We start from the raw sequence: 16,864 nt of genomic DNA on the forward strand, positions 1-16,864 counted from the left end.
CCATCTATATGGCCCAGAAGGGGTCATTCCCTTTCCGCATTTCCGACAGGTATACTCATTACCAGAGTCTGAAAGACTCCGCTACATGCAAGTTCGCCATTGGGCGCTAGACCCGCAGGTGCGGGACGCGGCTGATAGGCAGCTACTCCCGTATGAAAGGTGGCTCATGACGCGCAAGACGGATACAAAATTGATTACGGACCTCTACAAACTATTGCAACCACCTTCCTCAAATTTTTCAACACTGGGAGGGAGCGCTGGGAACGGGAACTGGTCAGGACATTGAGCCATAAAGAATGGGATCAGATTTATTACAGAGCAAGGCATTCGACTTCATATGGGACTCACCGAAACACTAACGAAGGTCTCTACCTACTGGTACTATACGCCAGAACGGGTACATGAAATGGACCGGAGTAAGGACAGCGATTGCTGGAGGGGATGCAAGCAAGTAGGCACACTGACACACATTCTATGGGACTGTCCACTGTTAGAATCTTATTGGAAGGAAGTGCTAGATGAGGTAGATTCCCATTACGACACTGAACTGCCGCGCTTCCCAGCATACATCCTATTGGGACTCCCGAACAGGTTGATGTATCCACTCAAATCCCGCAGAGGCAGACAGATAGCCATAGCATTAGGCTCGGCGGTTCAAAACATCTTGCAACTCTGGCGCACTACCACACTACCCTCTATCACGGGCTGGCTCCATAGGCTTTGGCATATCTTGGGCATGGAAAAACTATCGCTCACAGTGGCGGGGGATATAGAACAGTTTGACGATCTCTGGCAGCCGTTTCAGTCCTTGTTGGTCACTGAGTTCAAGGAACTCACCTGTCCCAAATACCTTCGCCTCCTGCGGCTCACGGCCCCTGCAGAACCAGCCACTTGAATAGACACAAGATCAATCTCCCTGGCCGACAGTGTCCTGGGTGGACAACAAGGGACGGACCTGTGCACTGGACGAAGGGGGGGAGGGCGGAGGGGGGGAAGGGGATCCGGGAGTTGTGGTCGGGGGGGGGGGGAGGGGCAGTTCGAGAAGAAAAATCTGTTCCATTATAGCAACGTCAAATGCTCTTAGATCTCGCTGCAGACTGGTGTGTGGCCGGAGTGTCCTTTTGTAGATGTAACGTCAAGAGCGTGGCCCTAGCCGCAGTGACCTAATACCTTACACGCTTTGTATGTGTGTTCATTTGTGTTGCACCTATAAAATTCTTTAAACCTAAATTCCACTAAAGTAATTTTGCTCTTATTTTTTATTTCTAACTCAACAACAAAATGGATATTTAGGATTAAAAATGACATTATTTTTCAATATTTAATACAGGACGAATTATTTGTAGTGCAGATGTTTCCATGATTCAACTTTTCATAGAAATACAAGCGTTGCTATCATAATACAGCAGATTTACGCATGAAGTCTAAATGTAAAACAAGCTAATCTCAGCTAAATTATAAAACCAATATTAAACTTAGAAAGCAGCACAAGACAACATCAATCAATACACAGACAAATACATAGCTGCATAAGACAGGGAAAGAAACAACTTAAGAACCCCCTTCAAGTTGCAATTAGAACAGAGATATAATCCATCAGACAGAAGAGGAGACAATGACTCGGCTCCTTTAGGCTTACCGACTGGGCCAGGCTGCGGTTCTCCTGCTCAAGAGTTTGGGTTTTTGCACTGGTCGCCTTCTGGTCCTGGCAGGCACGCATCTCTTCTAAAGCCTGTAGGCGCCTCCTCAGCTCCTGGTTCTCTCGTTCCAGACTCAGCAGCTGGCCAGATGACACCTCATTTACCTCATAACTCAGAGGTTTCATCTCCTCATAGGCTGTGTGAGAGTAAAGAGATGTATATTTAGAGAAGTTGGGGAAGAGGAATGAAGAAAAGAAAGAAATACGTTAAAGGCCGCAATAGGGAACAGGTAAAGGAATGACTTAGAGAAACATTCTACTCATTGTGTAACTTTTGTAACTGCCAAAGTGGGTGTAGCACCAGAGCAAATGACAAATTGTATAACTCAAAACAATTAAAAAAAATCGAACAGGAAAAGAAGAGAGAGTAAATTGGGAAGACCGAGAAAGAGAGGGAGAGATAACGTGAGAGATGGAGACAAACAGCAAGATAGAGAGAGCACAAGAGAATGGGAGGGGGAGGTGTTACAGAGGTCCAGGAGAAGGAGACACATGCCATAACAGCTGGGGAGGAAAATGCCAGGTTCGAAAAGTGACACAGACAGGGCCCTTTGTTTATGCATGCTCAGTGCAAGCTTCAACTCCACGATTGGCTCTCGGCCCATTTTCTTACTGATTGTTTTACTTCTCTCGCTACTTGAACTTGTCTGCCTCATTTTAAACTCCATGCTTCCCTCTTTGCGGGTGTTGTGTTATTTTCCACCATCAATCATTAGCTCTTTTATTCTCTAAATATTTAATTCCTTATGGTCTGATTCACAAAGGTATCTTACACTGTTGAGTAAGTTTATACTTTGGAGTAAATTTACTACTTTTCGGTATTCACAAACTGAACCTTTGTAGTCACTTACACTTTTGTAATAACTTACACGTGTAACTTACACTTTTGTCATAACTTACACTCTTTTAGTAAGTCCAGCACTACACATGCCCTACCACTGGCACTGCAACACCCTCTGATAGAAAATAATGTAGGTAGGGACTTAAAATAAAACCCTATTGGAAATAATGTTAAATTAATTACATTATTTAAAACAGTCAATAAATATATATATATATTTTCTTTTTATAAATACAGATTAATGTTAAAATTATATATAAATAGGGACGGGGCTAGTTACCAGCCAGTTGGCCGCCTAGGTTTACAAATCCTACATACTACACTTGGGATGCCTTTTAAGAGGCGATCTCGACCGGCGCAGACAACGGAGCATTGATTACTGTACAACCGAGGACCTGCAACTTACATCCTGGCTGCAGCAGGCCTATCAATGGTGGCAGCGGAGTTGGCCCACAGCTGCTCTGTCAGGCTGCCAGGGGCTATGCGTGAAGAGGTGAGGAGAGACAGCCCTTCAAATCAGCAAAAAGTGGGCGGCACACTACCTCATCCCCCTGTCCCCTGCTTCCCCTTAAGACCACAGGCACTGCAGGAAAGATTTAATGGTCTTTGGAGCCGCCCGAGTACCTGGGCGATGACATAGGCCAAATCCTATTAGAACCTACTAGGTTCAAGGTCACAGAAGAGAGACTGCAAGGGGCTCACACTACCTAGTGCCTACAATTTAACTACAGCTGACTGGCCATCCCTGCTGTTGCTCCTTGTGGGGGAACCCTTTGCTGCACAGTAAGTGACACCGGAGTGGGTCACATGCCTGCAAGGGGTTATGAATCAACATCTTAACGCCATGATTAATGCACTAGAGAGCAAATTGGGGCTACAAAAAAAGGCATAACCCTGAGGTTCTGGAGGAGCTTGGTGGAGTACAGAGTAGCCCCCAACTGTTGGCTATCTATTGAAGCTCAGGACGAAGGAACTTGCACCCCTTCTCAAGAACACCTCCCAGAACCTGTAAGCTCCTCTCACTTGCAACACAGAAAGTCCACCCATAGCTGTTGAAATGGGAAAATCTGACCTCAAACAGAGTAAACATGGTCTAGACAGACTTACCTGGTGCCACCAGGCAACTGCGACAGTGAGGAAGGGGATATAAAGGCAATCCTTCTAGAGATGAAATCCAGCGCTAAGGGAATTGACACTAAGATAGACCAACTAAACGCAAATATGGACCTCATGAAAGATAGGTTGAAGAAACAGGGGGCACGCTTAAAGACATCCGAATCCAGGATCTAAAATCTGGAAGCCGAGAGCCCAATCATCAAAGATATTGTTTAGCGACTCAAACACGATCTCATGAAGGTCATAGCAAAACATGAAGACTTGGAATCCAGATCGTGGAGAAATAACATTCGCATTTTAAGCCTTCCAGAAACCACGGCCATGTGTAAGCCAGAGCCCTTTATCGAATCCTTACTGACTGAACTCATTAGCAGAAATAGTTTCTCTGAACCATTAGTGGTGGAAAGGGCACACAGGTCTTTGGGCCCCAGCCCACCAGCGGGAGACCCTCCATGCCAAATATTGCAAAACTGCTGAACTGTTGCAACTAGGACACCGCTCTGTGGCTAGCACAAGAGAAGGGTCCCCTGCATTCGTTGACACTAAAAACTCCTTTGAGCTAAATATATCAAATACACTATGCTCTACCCGGCTTGGCTCTGTGTGCAGCTATTGGACCACCCACATAGCTTCAGCATTCGTAAAGAAGCACTCAAGTTCACCAAGAAAGTGGGCAAACCTAGGTTACATGGTTGGTAATTCCCGGGTGCATTAAATACTACCCAACTGGCAAATCCAACCCATGCACAAACAGGAGTTTGCACAGGGGGTCAGAAAACACTAACCCACTCATAACCATGGCCTAACAGGTAGGAATTCAAGATAGTTATGGTGCTTTGTACAGGTGCAGATTAAGTATAATCCTGTAAAAGTGCCTGGTTAATACAAAAGCTATTAATAATTATTTTCTTCTTTAAGGAGAGGAATGTTCAAGAACGCAGAGATTGAAGCTGTCATAATTCTGATAAAAATTGAAATAGCAAGTGTGTTCACCAAATGAGTAAGCCTCTGAAGTGCAGCTCTGTAAACAGCATGTTACTCTTTTTATTCATCGAACCTCCACTGCACTTTAACCTTAGGGAACACATGTCATATGTTTCTTCTTTATTCTTTTCCTACAGGTTCATCCTCTGAGTTTAAATTCAATCAGATTTGTCTTCCTTTAAGTGAAAGGAGATGGTCATCATGAACAGAAGGGAGAATATTCTTTATTTAAGGGACAGTACATGTCCAGCAGTTTTGATTCTATTTGGTGAGTTTGTGGCACTTGCTACTCAAATCTTGATTTCCTACTCAGTTGCCTAGGCCAGTTGCTGGGAATAGGGGACACATGTCTATCTAGATGTACTCTTTTAATCAGACAGAGTTTCAAAGAATAAGCTGGAACAATGTAGGTCTATAACTCCCCCACTAACCTGTACAGACCCCCAAGGCTCTGCAATCTCTTTCTTTAATGCCTACATGTTCCTCCAGGCCCAGAAAATCAAATAATGTGGTCTAGGAAATCAAATATACACTAAAAACAGTCAGGTCTACTTGACATACGTGAAAGGTCTGATGATGCCTTTTGGTGTAAGACGGTCAGGGGGCTTTTAAACTCTGAATTAAAGGGGCGGTAAAAAGGAGTATTTTTATTGCGTGCCATTTCGTACGGCTCTCTTCTGCTGGAAGGCCACTGGACCTGAGTCAATCACCAGTACCTGTAACTCTGTCCTGTGAGTTTTGATAGGACCCTCTCTTATGGTAAAAGTGGTGGTTAAGGCCACCAAGTCCTTCCTATATACTTTGTCTTCAATCAGGAGATAGTTCAATAAAGATTGCAAGTGTTAGCCTACAGAATCAATTGCCACAGAATATTCCAGCAGTACAGGCCCCATTAACTATTAACAGTAGGCTAACTTTTGAGCACATTCTACTTACAAACAGTTGGGTCCATCTGGCTCACTATATTTTCTCTGCTTCTTTGCACAGATGGCGGTTTGTCTTGATTTACACTTTGATGCACCTTGATGGTACTTACCTATTTAATACTTATGTACTTACATATACACTTATCGCTTCGCTCTTGTAGCTTAAATTTTCTAGGACTTGGCCCACTCTGCTCTATTTGATCTATGTTCACCACAGCTAGTGAAGCTGTCAGTTGAAACTTTGGGATTAGAAACTTGTATCAGGATGTTGACCCCGTTATCCCTATGTACCACTATTGCAGTTTTTCTCACCACCAATAGTTTCACACCCTAGTCTTTTAATGCTTCATAGACTACCTACTGTCAAATTCTTTGTAACACAGCCAGTTGTCTCCCTAAAGTATCTCACTCCCTTCAATGTCTCTTTTCCTAGGGCCTCAGCTCTTCCAGTATCACAATGATATAGATTACCCTTCTACCCACCCCCTTGTCCTAAATTCCTAATGTTTTACTCAACCTTTAAGTAAGACTCCCTCACATGGTACAAGACATTGGTAGTTTCACACCTCTGTGTTGGGGAGGTATTACCTACCCTCTGTTGTGGTTAAGAAATCAGAGTCTATGTCCTAGTGCTGCTAAATAGTTACCCTCATGCTACAAGTATACTGGGCTTACTTACACTCTGTGGAGGTCTCCAGATCTGACTCTCCATCCCAGTGCTGGTGTATGGTCTCTCCTATGCTCTGCTTTAGCTCCACCTCCAGTGACAGGTTCTCCTGCATCAGATCTTCCACCTTCTGACGGTCAGATTCCCGCTCCTAGGGATCGCAGAAAGAGAAGAGAATCAGCAACCCAAAAGCAAATAACAAATCCCTGCGCAACACCATCATCTTTTGAAGCATAGGGAAGCATTCAGGCTCCAGGCCACTTCAGATGTTGTCCTTGGCCTTGGTGGAAGATAATGCCGGTAAGTGATGAATTCAGCTACAGTGCCATGAACTTGATCTATGGCAGCTCAGTAGTCCCTGGCAGGAGTTAGAGGAGGAGCCCTGTGCCCTCACATGAAGTTTATGGTGTGTTAAGGTCCCATCGTTATTGAAGCAGGTTGGCTCTAGACTGTAAAGTAAGGCATACAGATGGTTCCTGGCCATAACATAAAAGACATACAGAGCGCCTGTAGGCCCTCATATGAGTGTTTCTAGACCCTTGATGATGTTGCAGGGTATTGTAGGCCATCATATGAGGTGTATGGGGAACATCATACCCTCAAATGAGGTGTAGAGGTAGCAGGTCTTAAACACAGGGTGTATCTCGGGCTCTCATTTGAAGAGTAGTGGTGGTAAACCTTAAAATGATAGGTTTAGGATTATGGTATGCACAGACATGGGAACCATGCTTACTGTGCCACTGGAATCAAGCTGCACCCGACCGACCAGCCCCAATCAAGGCAAAACCTGTCTTGGGTTGCTTGTGTTATGGTTCAGGGAGGACCTAGCCTGGTTGTTTGGAATGGATTGTTCCTATTGGAGCAGGGTCAAGACTGATTTGCATATGGTTGCGTCCAAACTAAGATGGCATGGAGGGCAAAAGAACGATTGGTTGGAATATTATTCTACTTAATTTAATTATTCCTCCCATCAATTTTTGTGTGTAGGCTTAGGATGACCTTTCACTCACATGAGGTACACAGTGGGGGTGGGCATGTACCGAAGGGCTCTAAGCCGACACGTGTGCAGCAGGGGTGCAAGGCAGACCCCAGCAGCCCTTGTGGCACTCAAGGCCCCCAAGTCTCAAGGGTTCCCCAACCATTCAGGGGGGTGCCATTCAGCCCCAAGGCCAATAAACATCTGTGAGATATGGGAGACTTGTGCCCCACCATTTTGCGTTACGCCACTGGTGTGCAGGGTGAGTTTAAAGCACCTCATGAGAGAAGAGAGGAAATGTAGGCCCTCCAATTATGCTAATGAAGAGATTCTAGACACCCACATGAGGAGAGGGAGGTGCTCAGATTCTCCCATAAGCTGAAATGGGGGTTAGGCCCACTCTTAAGGTATACTTTTCAAGCATTCACATCAGGTGCACACGAAGTGAAGATTCAGGCTCTCAAGTGATATGAACGCGTGTAAGGGAGAACACTCACCAGCTCTAGGTCCCGCAGTCTGGACTTCAGGAACAGGTTTTCTTTCTCCATCTCATGCAGTTTATCAAAGCGGGGGCGGGCAGCTTCCAGCTGCTCTTCTAGCATGGCTTTGGTTTCCAGCAGAGCCTGTGAGTACTCTCTCTCCTCCTGGAAACAGCCAAGGAGAACAGTGTTACAAAAGACCAATGAGAAAAGGGAATCATAAAATCAACTAGAGGGAAGAAAACAAGGAATACGCAATAGAGATGGAAATCGAGACATCTACTTGTGAGAAGGAAATATGGAATGAGCAGTAGAGAAAAAAGGTGGAATCAGCAAGAGTTAAGGAAAGGCCGCACCAAGAACAAAGGGGAAGGTGGAGCCAGTATAGGAGAAGAAATATATTAAATCAGTGCACAAAAATTGGAAAAAAAATGGAAATGTGGATTAGGCATGAGAGAATGGAAGTACAGAAGCAACACAAGAGAAGGCAAACGTCGATAAGAAATTCCAAAGAGAAGGGAGCACATGGGTAATATGTGAGAAGGGAATCTAGGAATGAGTAACAGATAAAAAAGAGAATAGAATTCCAAGAGAAAATAAATGTGGAAACATTTATTCAGCAGAATAGGACTAAAAAGTCAAAATATTAGGCGGAAGTAAAGCTGAAACAAGAAAAAGTGAAATTAGTATGAGACAAGGGAAAGGTCGAGAAAGCATGAAATAATAGAAAGGTGCAATTGGCATGTGTAAAAGAAAATGAGAAATCAGCTCAAGAGGAAGAAAATGCCAGCTCAATAGAAGAGAATTGTGAAATCAGTATGAAATGTGGGCGCTGGAAAAGACTTGACAGAAGGAACAGGTGGAGTCAACACGAGACGGTATAGGTGGAATTAGTATATGAGAAGAGAAAGGTGGAATCAGAAGAAAAGAGCCAAAATGTGAAATCAGAATGCATAAGGAAACCATGGACTAAACACAAAAGAACCTTGAATCAGAACAATAAGAGAATGAAAGGTGAAATCAGCATAAGAGTAGGTGGAAGGAATCAGAATTAGATGGGAAATGTGTATCAGCTTAAGAGTAGAGAAAATTGGAATCAGCATGAGATACGGGAAAGGGTAAATCAATAAAAAAGACAGAAAATGTGAAATCTTAATGACTGGATAATGTGGAATCTGTAAACAGGAAAGGAAACATGGAAACAGCACAAAAAATATGACAGAATACCAAGAGAAGGGGAAGATAAACTCAATAAGAAAGAAATTGAAAGTGGAATCGGCATGACAGAAGAGAAAAGTGGAGCAGACAAAAGTAGGACAATGTTTATCAGAGCAAAAGGAGAATGAACATTTAAAATCAACACAAGGAGATAAGAAAAAAGGGAAGCATGAAATAGCACACCATAAACGAAGTGCGACATCAATGCACATTAAGGCACATGGCGACACAACAAAACATAGAAATTATGGGATCCAGACATGTGAAATATAAAATAAGCACCACAAATGGAAAAGTAGTGTCAAGATTAATGGAAGGGAAATGTAAATCAGCACGATTCTGTGGATGAGAGAGAGCTGACAAAAGGGAGAAGAGGATGGTGCAGCAACCCATTAACTCTTCACAGATTAATCTTAATGCTAAAACAGGCAACATATAACATGACATTAAAGTAGTGGAGGTCAAGATGGAAGCGCTCTTGAGCATAGTGAAAAATGGGGAGGACATGCTTACAACGGAGAAACAAGTTAGCTACCTTAAATGTTTTTAGCAAACTTTTGGCAAAGTGACAAGTAGTAATCGGAATCCTCATTGGATAGCAGGAAATACTGAAAACATGACACATGGTGGTGAAGCAGAGGGAAAGAAGTTGGATAAAGGGATTAAACGTTCTGGACAGAGGCTCAATGCATGTCTTTGATTTAAAACCGGTGTTTATGTTATCAAGGGACCACCCAGTCTTGCAGTCCAGCAGGTAAGGCTGGATAAACAGGCACATAGGTTGGATGCTGCCCAAAGACATATTTCTGATTTAGAAAATGGTGCAAACTCTAGTGCAAACACACTGAAGCTCTAGAAAATGAGGGTCATCATTCTCAACAAACGGCAAGCTACACGTGTATTTGGATTTGAATTCATATTTGTTTGTTGGTGCATGGGACTCTGCATCAACTGCCTCCATGGATGTTTTGAAGAAAAAGTACCTTTTAGATTTTTTTTCGAGAAACACGTTTTTATTGATTTTTAGACCTGTAGCACGGGTAAACAGTAGAGCAAGGCCCACACAATATAACATTGCTCAAGGTAAGTAGTCCATACAGGGCAAGACATCCAGTAATTGTTAGACAAAACATTTCTGCAAAGCCCACCAGCATAAAGATTCAACCAATTGGGCAGTGGCTCAAAATTGTGTGTTGATCCACAATATATCACAAGAAATTACACAAGACAGAGTGAGACCTTTAGTTACTTGCAAGGTACATTTTCTGGCATACTGTCAAACAAAAAAGCAAGACAACCATGAAGGCAAGTTCATTGTATTAGCTCTGGTACTATGAATACATAAAGGCTCTCATTAGGAATGGAATGGCACGGTAAATGTTTGATATTTATCGCACTTGATAAACATTGACTCTACTGAGTCGAAATTTATTGGATGTGATAAATACCAACCAATCCTGAATTTTGGGAGAAATATGTGCAGATATTGGTGCTTACCGTAACAAAAGCCACATGTTCCGAAAAATACCTGTCATTCTTCCCTGATAAATATCAGCAGATTTCACCAACTGATATTTGTCACAAAAATAATATTTGCAATATGTTCAGTAACAGCAATTAGAGCACATATCGCAATTAACTGGGTCGCTCGTAATGAGTACCATAAAGGCAACCACATGCGAGAAAAGGCTCAGAGAACTGATGCACATTGAAAGCGAGGTTACTGGAAGCAAAGGTTGTGGGTTAGGGACCACACCTATTATTGATGTACTGAATATTTTCTTTTTACTTAGTACTCACTTCACAAAACTGTGGAGAATGAAGCAAGGTGTAGAACATGTATGGTGTGTGTACCTAGAGATGGCAGGTCTAGTCAAAAATGGGTGTGCCTGAGGTTCATATTAATATTCACCTACCAATAAATATTTTGACACCTCTTCTTGTCTCTCCACCTATTTACACACCCTTTTCACTATCTCACCTCCAGTTTTCCCTTGTATATCTCTAGGCTGGGCAGGCGTTCCTTGTAAGACTTGACCTCAGCCTGCAACTTGTCTACACGGCCAGCCTTTTCACGCAAGGCATCCATCTCGTCCCGATACACTCTGACCAGGCGGGCATCGCTCAGCAGCTGACGGTTCTGTAGAAAAAGTGGGGAACAGAGCAGATTACAGACAGTCAGATAAGTGTTTATCAGTTTGCATTCAGAATCATCTACAAATACTTGGAAGAAAAGATATATTAATGTTAGAAATACAAACGCTGCACCACATATTGGCTGAGTTTGACCTGCTATACGCGCTTATAAGAGACTCGAGTGGTAGGACCTATTGACTCTCTCTCCAACTTCCCAGATGAAGTGGCCTTGGTTTGGTTGGGCAGCAGCCACTAACAGTTCTAAACATTGCATTTCCCCGGTTATAGACATTTATAAAGCTTGAGGGGTTACTGCCGCCCTGTATGGGGCGGAGTTGTGGGGCACCTCTAACCTTGAGGTATTAGCTAAAGTGGAAAGTAAATTCCTGAAAGAACTTATGGCTCTTCCATTGAGCACACCCACAGTTCCGGTGTTTCTCGACTCGGGCTGCAGACCAATCGCGGACCAGGCGCGACTCCGGCCCTTGCTCTTGTGGGCTCGCTTGTGGAGGATCCCTGAGCTAGCCTCATATGCAGCAGGTCTGTCTGAGGTGATTGCAATGGAGGGATGGCGCCGAATAAAATGGCTGAGGGATGTCAAGAGTCTCCTGGGGGAGCTGGGTCTGGATGATTCTTGGGCTACTCGATCTGCTCCTCCCAAGGTCACCCTGAAGAAACTATACTGGGACTGGGTATCTTCCAAACTCATTGGCAACCCACGACACTGCAATTCGACTGCAGCATTCTTAAAAATCAAAGACGTGGTGGCATATGAGCCTTATCTGGACCTCATCACTATTTCAATGGATAGGGCTCTCTACTTTAAGTTCAGAGTGGGCATTTTACCTCTAGGCAACCTGGTGTCCAGGTGGAAATCATCTTCCCAGTCCTCGCCCTTCTGTGCTTTGTGTTTGACACGGGTAGAGACGGTGGCACAAATTCTTTTTGAATGCCCGGACTATTGTGCACCAAGGAGGCGCTGGCTCATACCATTGTGTAGACTTTTAGGTACACGCCAGCACTTGGTGGCCCTCCGCATCTTATTGACTGATACATCCTCCCCTATTGTCTGTGGTGTTTCAAAATTTTTAAAATGGTCATGTTTGATTCGTTCAAAAAGGCTCTCCATTTCAATTTGATTCTTTTTTAACTATTTATTGTAACAGTCCGATTGTTTTATCCTTTTTAAATTACAAATGTATTTTATTGTTGGCCTTGATAACGTATTTTCTATTAATGTATGTACTGCTTTTAAGATATTTATGTATCGAAATAAAGCTTATATAAAAAAAAAAATCTTAAGTCACCCAATTTTGGTGGAAGAGGTATTGGCGGCCACTGATGCCTTAGCTGGGGCAAAAGCACAGGGCTCGGATGGCCTCACAATTGATTTTTACAAAACTTATAAACATACACTGGCACCTCATCTCCTGGAGGTATACGCAGAGGCACTCACTGATGAAATGCTCCCTACAACACTAAGCAAGACAGTGATTTATGTGATCCCCAAGTCCAGGAGAAATGCTACTTGATGTGCCTCCTACAGGACAATATTGCTGCCCAATTGCAATAATAAAATCCTTGTCAAGGCGATTATGAACAGACCGTCCCTGTTACTCGATAAGACAGTTTCCCTGGGGAAGTATAGCTTCGTTCCTCGCAGGTCTACGTCAAACAATTTGCACACAGTATTCATAATTCTACACCAGCTGAGTCCTAAGCTTTAAAGGGCGGTGCTGTTACTAAATGCTGTAAAGGTGATTGACTCCCTGTAGTGGCCTTTTCTTATGGAAACACTGAGGCGCTGTGATGTTTAGATGGGATTCCTGCCACTGGCCAAGCTGCTCTATGCAAACCCCACCACCACTAGAGTTACAGTAAACGGTCTATTATCCAACCCATTCTCGATATATTGGGTTCTCTGACAAGGATAGCCCATATCCCCACTATCTTCATCCTAGTCATGGACCCCCTGACCAAACACCTTCCCAAAAGGTACCTACATAGATGGCTTTCCTTCCATTCTGGGAAAATATTATCACTGTATATGGAGGATATTTCGATTTTCATGAAATGTCAGATAAACAACGTATTCCCACTGATAAGGGACATTGTTAGATTTGGTAGACCCTTGGGTATTGGCATTGGATGGGACAAAACACACATATTCCCAAAAACTAATAGCACAGAGCCCTAGACCTGGGAATTTCCATACACAGAGATGGAGACCATCCTTCGTCTAAACTATGGTTGTACCATTAACTTGCTACAGCATCAAATAGCCACTTGCTTCAGACTTACATTATCCCTGATTGGCAGAGTGGCATTGCTTAAAATATTGGTATTGCCTACACCGCTTTATTTATTCCAAAATATCCCTATCGCACTTAACAAGCGCTTTTTTCATACACTTAAATCCTTCTCGATCAGACCTTCTTTAGGCCAACTGGTATGCTAGGATATGTTGGGACATGATAACTCTCCCCTTTGAGAATGGAGGATTTGAAGTCACTGCGGTGGAACTCTATTATTAAGCAGCACAATGTAACTCTGCGATCATTGACATTATCCTGATGCAAGTCTTCCTTACTTAGTACCTGAACGAGACCAGGTGGATGATGCCCCTTTAGCAGTGATTCTTACTCTGGGGTTGCCAAGGCCTCAGAAGGAGGTGAAAACAGAAGCTACAGCGTGTTGATCATGGGGAACACTACGCAAAAGAATGGGTGGCTCCTTTGTATACTCTCCAGCACTCCCCTTTTTAATCAACCCTTTGCTACCTCTCACCCTGAACAGGCGATACAGAAAATCCTGCATAAAATGGTCATATCAGAATTTGGCCACTTGTACATGGGCAGACAGTTCCTTACACTGCACCAGTTTCAGGCACTTGGGAATCCTACAACCTTACATAGTTTAGCAATTGCCAGGCCCAGCAGCACAGTTCAGGAAGGAATTCCGGGTTACTCTGTGGAACCTATGGACAATGCACCAGTGACTCAGCTGATAACCTTATCTGATATGATGAGATGGGTGTCTCTTCTATATGTCATTGTTTCGCAGAAGCATTAGATTGGGCAGTGCCTGCTCAGTGAGCATGGAATGAGGACTTGGGTGCACCATTGTCAGACATGCACTGGCGATATTAGTGTGCCCAAACGGGATGACTATCCCAGAATCAACATAAACTGCTACATTGAAAATACTCACACAGAGGAAACACTTCACCAGCTCACCAACACTATGTAGATCCATCACGCTTTCACAGCTGCATGAACTGTGTGGTGTAACATGCTGGCTTCCTCCACTTGGTGTGGGGGTGTCATCCTGTTTTGGCTTACTAAGAGGTGGTTTTAGCCCTGCTGGCTCAGATGACAAATCATTGTTTGCCAGCCCACCCACTCATAACACTACTGGCCCACGTCAAAGATACTCCCAAAGGACCCAGGCGTTTCATAGCGATAGCATTAGTCTTGGCCAAACAAAAGGTGGCAATGCACTGGGGGGCCGTAGTACACCCAGGCTTGTCGACTGGCTTCGAGAATTGACAGTCTGCAATGATCAAATTGAAACCTATCAACTGATGCGCCCGATTACCTCACAACCAAAACACATATGGGGCCTCCTTAGGGTGTATGTAGCGAAACAAGACATGGAAGCTTATGGAAAAATACTGCTGGGATGGGGGCGCCTCGGTGCCGGATGCGACCAATGATCCCACACTACTACCTGAGACCGACATAATCATTTGCAATGGGGAGGACCCAGAGCTGGGATGTCTCAGCGGGGGATGTCAGGGACTTGTTAATCCTTAACCCTGTGGTGTTGTGCGTTGTGCTAACGGAGTAAGAGGACCGGCTAAACATATGGTTACGATTGGATGGAGACAATACTTGTTCTGCTGTGATGCTGATTGACTTTTCTCAAACATTCAGATTACTAATATGCCTCTGTTAATGTACTTGTACTGTATGTGTTTGATCAATAATCACTAATCATTAAAAAAAACTACACCAAATATAGTTGATTGGATTGCATATATGCAAGAATGGACCGTTGCTGAGATATACATATGAAACTTTCCATCCTTAATGATAAGTTGTCTACTGATCCAACAGAAAGTATAAAAACATGCCTGATGACTATACAAATGTTGAAAAATCTTCCAGATGTTCGACCCCCTTGAAAAACGAATTATCTTTGATTGCTGCGTAAATAGAAGGCTATGTTACAGAATGCATGCAGATTAAATAAGGATGCAATGGATGAAAATAAGGACATGTATGATTGATAAATGTAACACAAAGGCTTTGCTGCCTTCTCGAAATGCCACAGTTATTGTTGTCAAAACGTATTTACTATTATTCTCAGAGTCTTACTCTAAGAATACTATCCTCACTGTGAGAGATCAAAGGTGAAAAACTGGGAATTAAGTAATTTCAATTTATAAAATGAGGAAGCTGAGAAACACTTGGATTATTCCATTAGAAATACACAACAAATATCATTGGGTGGAGAAACTGTGAACATACTCGTATTTACAAACCGGGAATATGCTCCCATTGTGCAAACCTCATTAGATGGACACTGCACAAACTGGAAATTTATTATAAATGTACATAGTATGATATAATGTGACTATGTAAAATATGAAATGCAAGGGTTGTGCAAGTGGAAATAACTGAGATTATGCAAACTAGGAAAACAATGAAATTGTGATATCGGGAAAATCTTGCGAAATGGAATATACTGTGGTTATGCAAACTTGGAATATAATGGGGTTGTGTAAAATGTGATTAACTGGGATGGTGTAAGCTAGGAATAGCCTGATTGTGCAAGTGAAAGTGTTACTTAACTTCCAAAACAATATCTTTGGTGGTTACATTATCTTCCGACAAGATTCCTCACCTTCTGAATATCATAAGACACCAGACGGAATCTGAAAACTTTTTTCCCTAGCTCTCCAGTGTCACTCCGATGCAACTCCACTTGCCCCAGACATCCTAGCATATAAGGGGGCAACCTGTATGACGTAGTCAGTTTGTGGTTCTTTTTCTGAACCCCACTTAGACATGCAGACAGGAACAGAAAGAGAATCAATGATAGCAACACATTTAGCAGATGATATGTTTTTAGACCAGGGGATCTTATTAATCATGACATTGCCTCCTCAGCAAAGAGGGAGGACAATGAGGAATCAGCGGAAAAATAATGTATTCACCAGAAATATTGTTACTGATGGTAAGTAACTTTTTCTTCTGGGTAGATACATCTTCCAGCAGGTTCCTCCCTTTCAAATGAGTTCCATAGCAACACCCTTTGGGAGGTGGGACTAAGTAGTGCTGATTAATCAAGGAAGTCATGCAACACTGCCCTTGCAAAGTATCTATCCTGCGTAAAAGGCTGTGAGGCAACAATGTTCAGCAAAAGTATGCAAACATGACCTTGTGACCTGGCATATGTCATCCACCGGGAAGCCCCTGGTGAGAGCAGCTTATTGATTAACCGCACAATTGGGTCTGGGGAAAACAGCATGGTCTGCCATAGAGAAAGAACTTTAAACACACTGGAAATAATCACATTTTCCATTACGGAGACAACAATCCTGATACTTGCGGTCTCCGTAATGGAAAATTTGATTATGACCCTCATTCCATCTGGATTCCTCCACTTACCTGATACCAGGGTTCAGTCACTGCTGACCACCTTATTCGAACATCCCTTGATTTTTTGATAACTACTTTTCCTCCACTCTCCTGTGGATGCTTTACTGGCAAAAAATTCTCTGAGGCATAATTCCTTATGTCCTGATGATGATCCCT

General features: G+C 43.2%; 1 protein-coding gene across 1 annotated transcript in view; it reads right to left on the bottom strand.

Moving 5' to 3' along the window:
- Positions 1-16,864, bottom strand: part of LOC144781589 (protein Daple-like) — a 316,346-nt gene that overhangs the window by 167,023 nt on the left and 132,459 nt on the right. The window contains exons 10-13 of the mRNA XM_078660504.1: positions 10,888-11,046; positions 7,707-7,853; positions 6,246-6,384; positions 1,640-1,836 (exon numbers count right to left, since the gene is read on the bottom strand). Coding sequence (XP_078516630.1) covers positions 1,640-1,836; positions 6,246-6,384; positions 7,707-7,853; positions 10,888-11,046 — 642 coding nt within the window. The remainder of the gene's footprint in view (positions 1-1,639; positions 1,837-6,245; positions 6,385-7,706; positions 7,854-10,887; positions 11,047-16,864) is intronic.

The sequence above is a fragment of the Lissotriton helveticus genome, chromosome 9, assembly GCF_964261635.1.
Source record: "Lissotriton helveticus chromosome 9, aLisHel1.1, whole genome shotgun sequence".
Taxonomy (NCBI): Eukaryota; Metazoa; Chordata; class Amphibia; order Caudata; family Salamandridae; genus Lissotriton; species Lissotriton helveticus.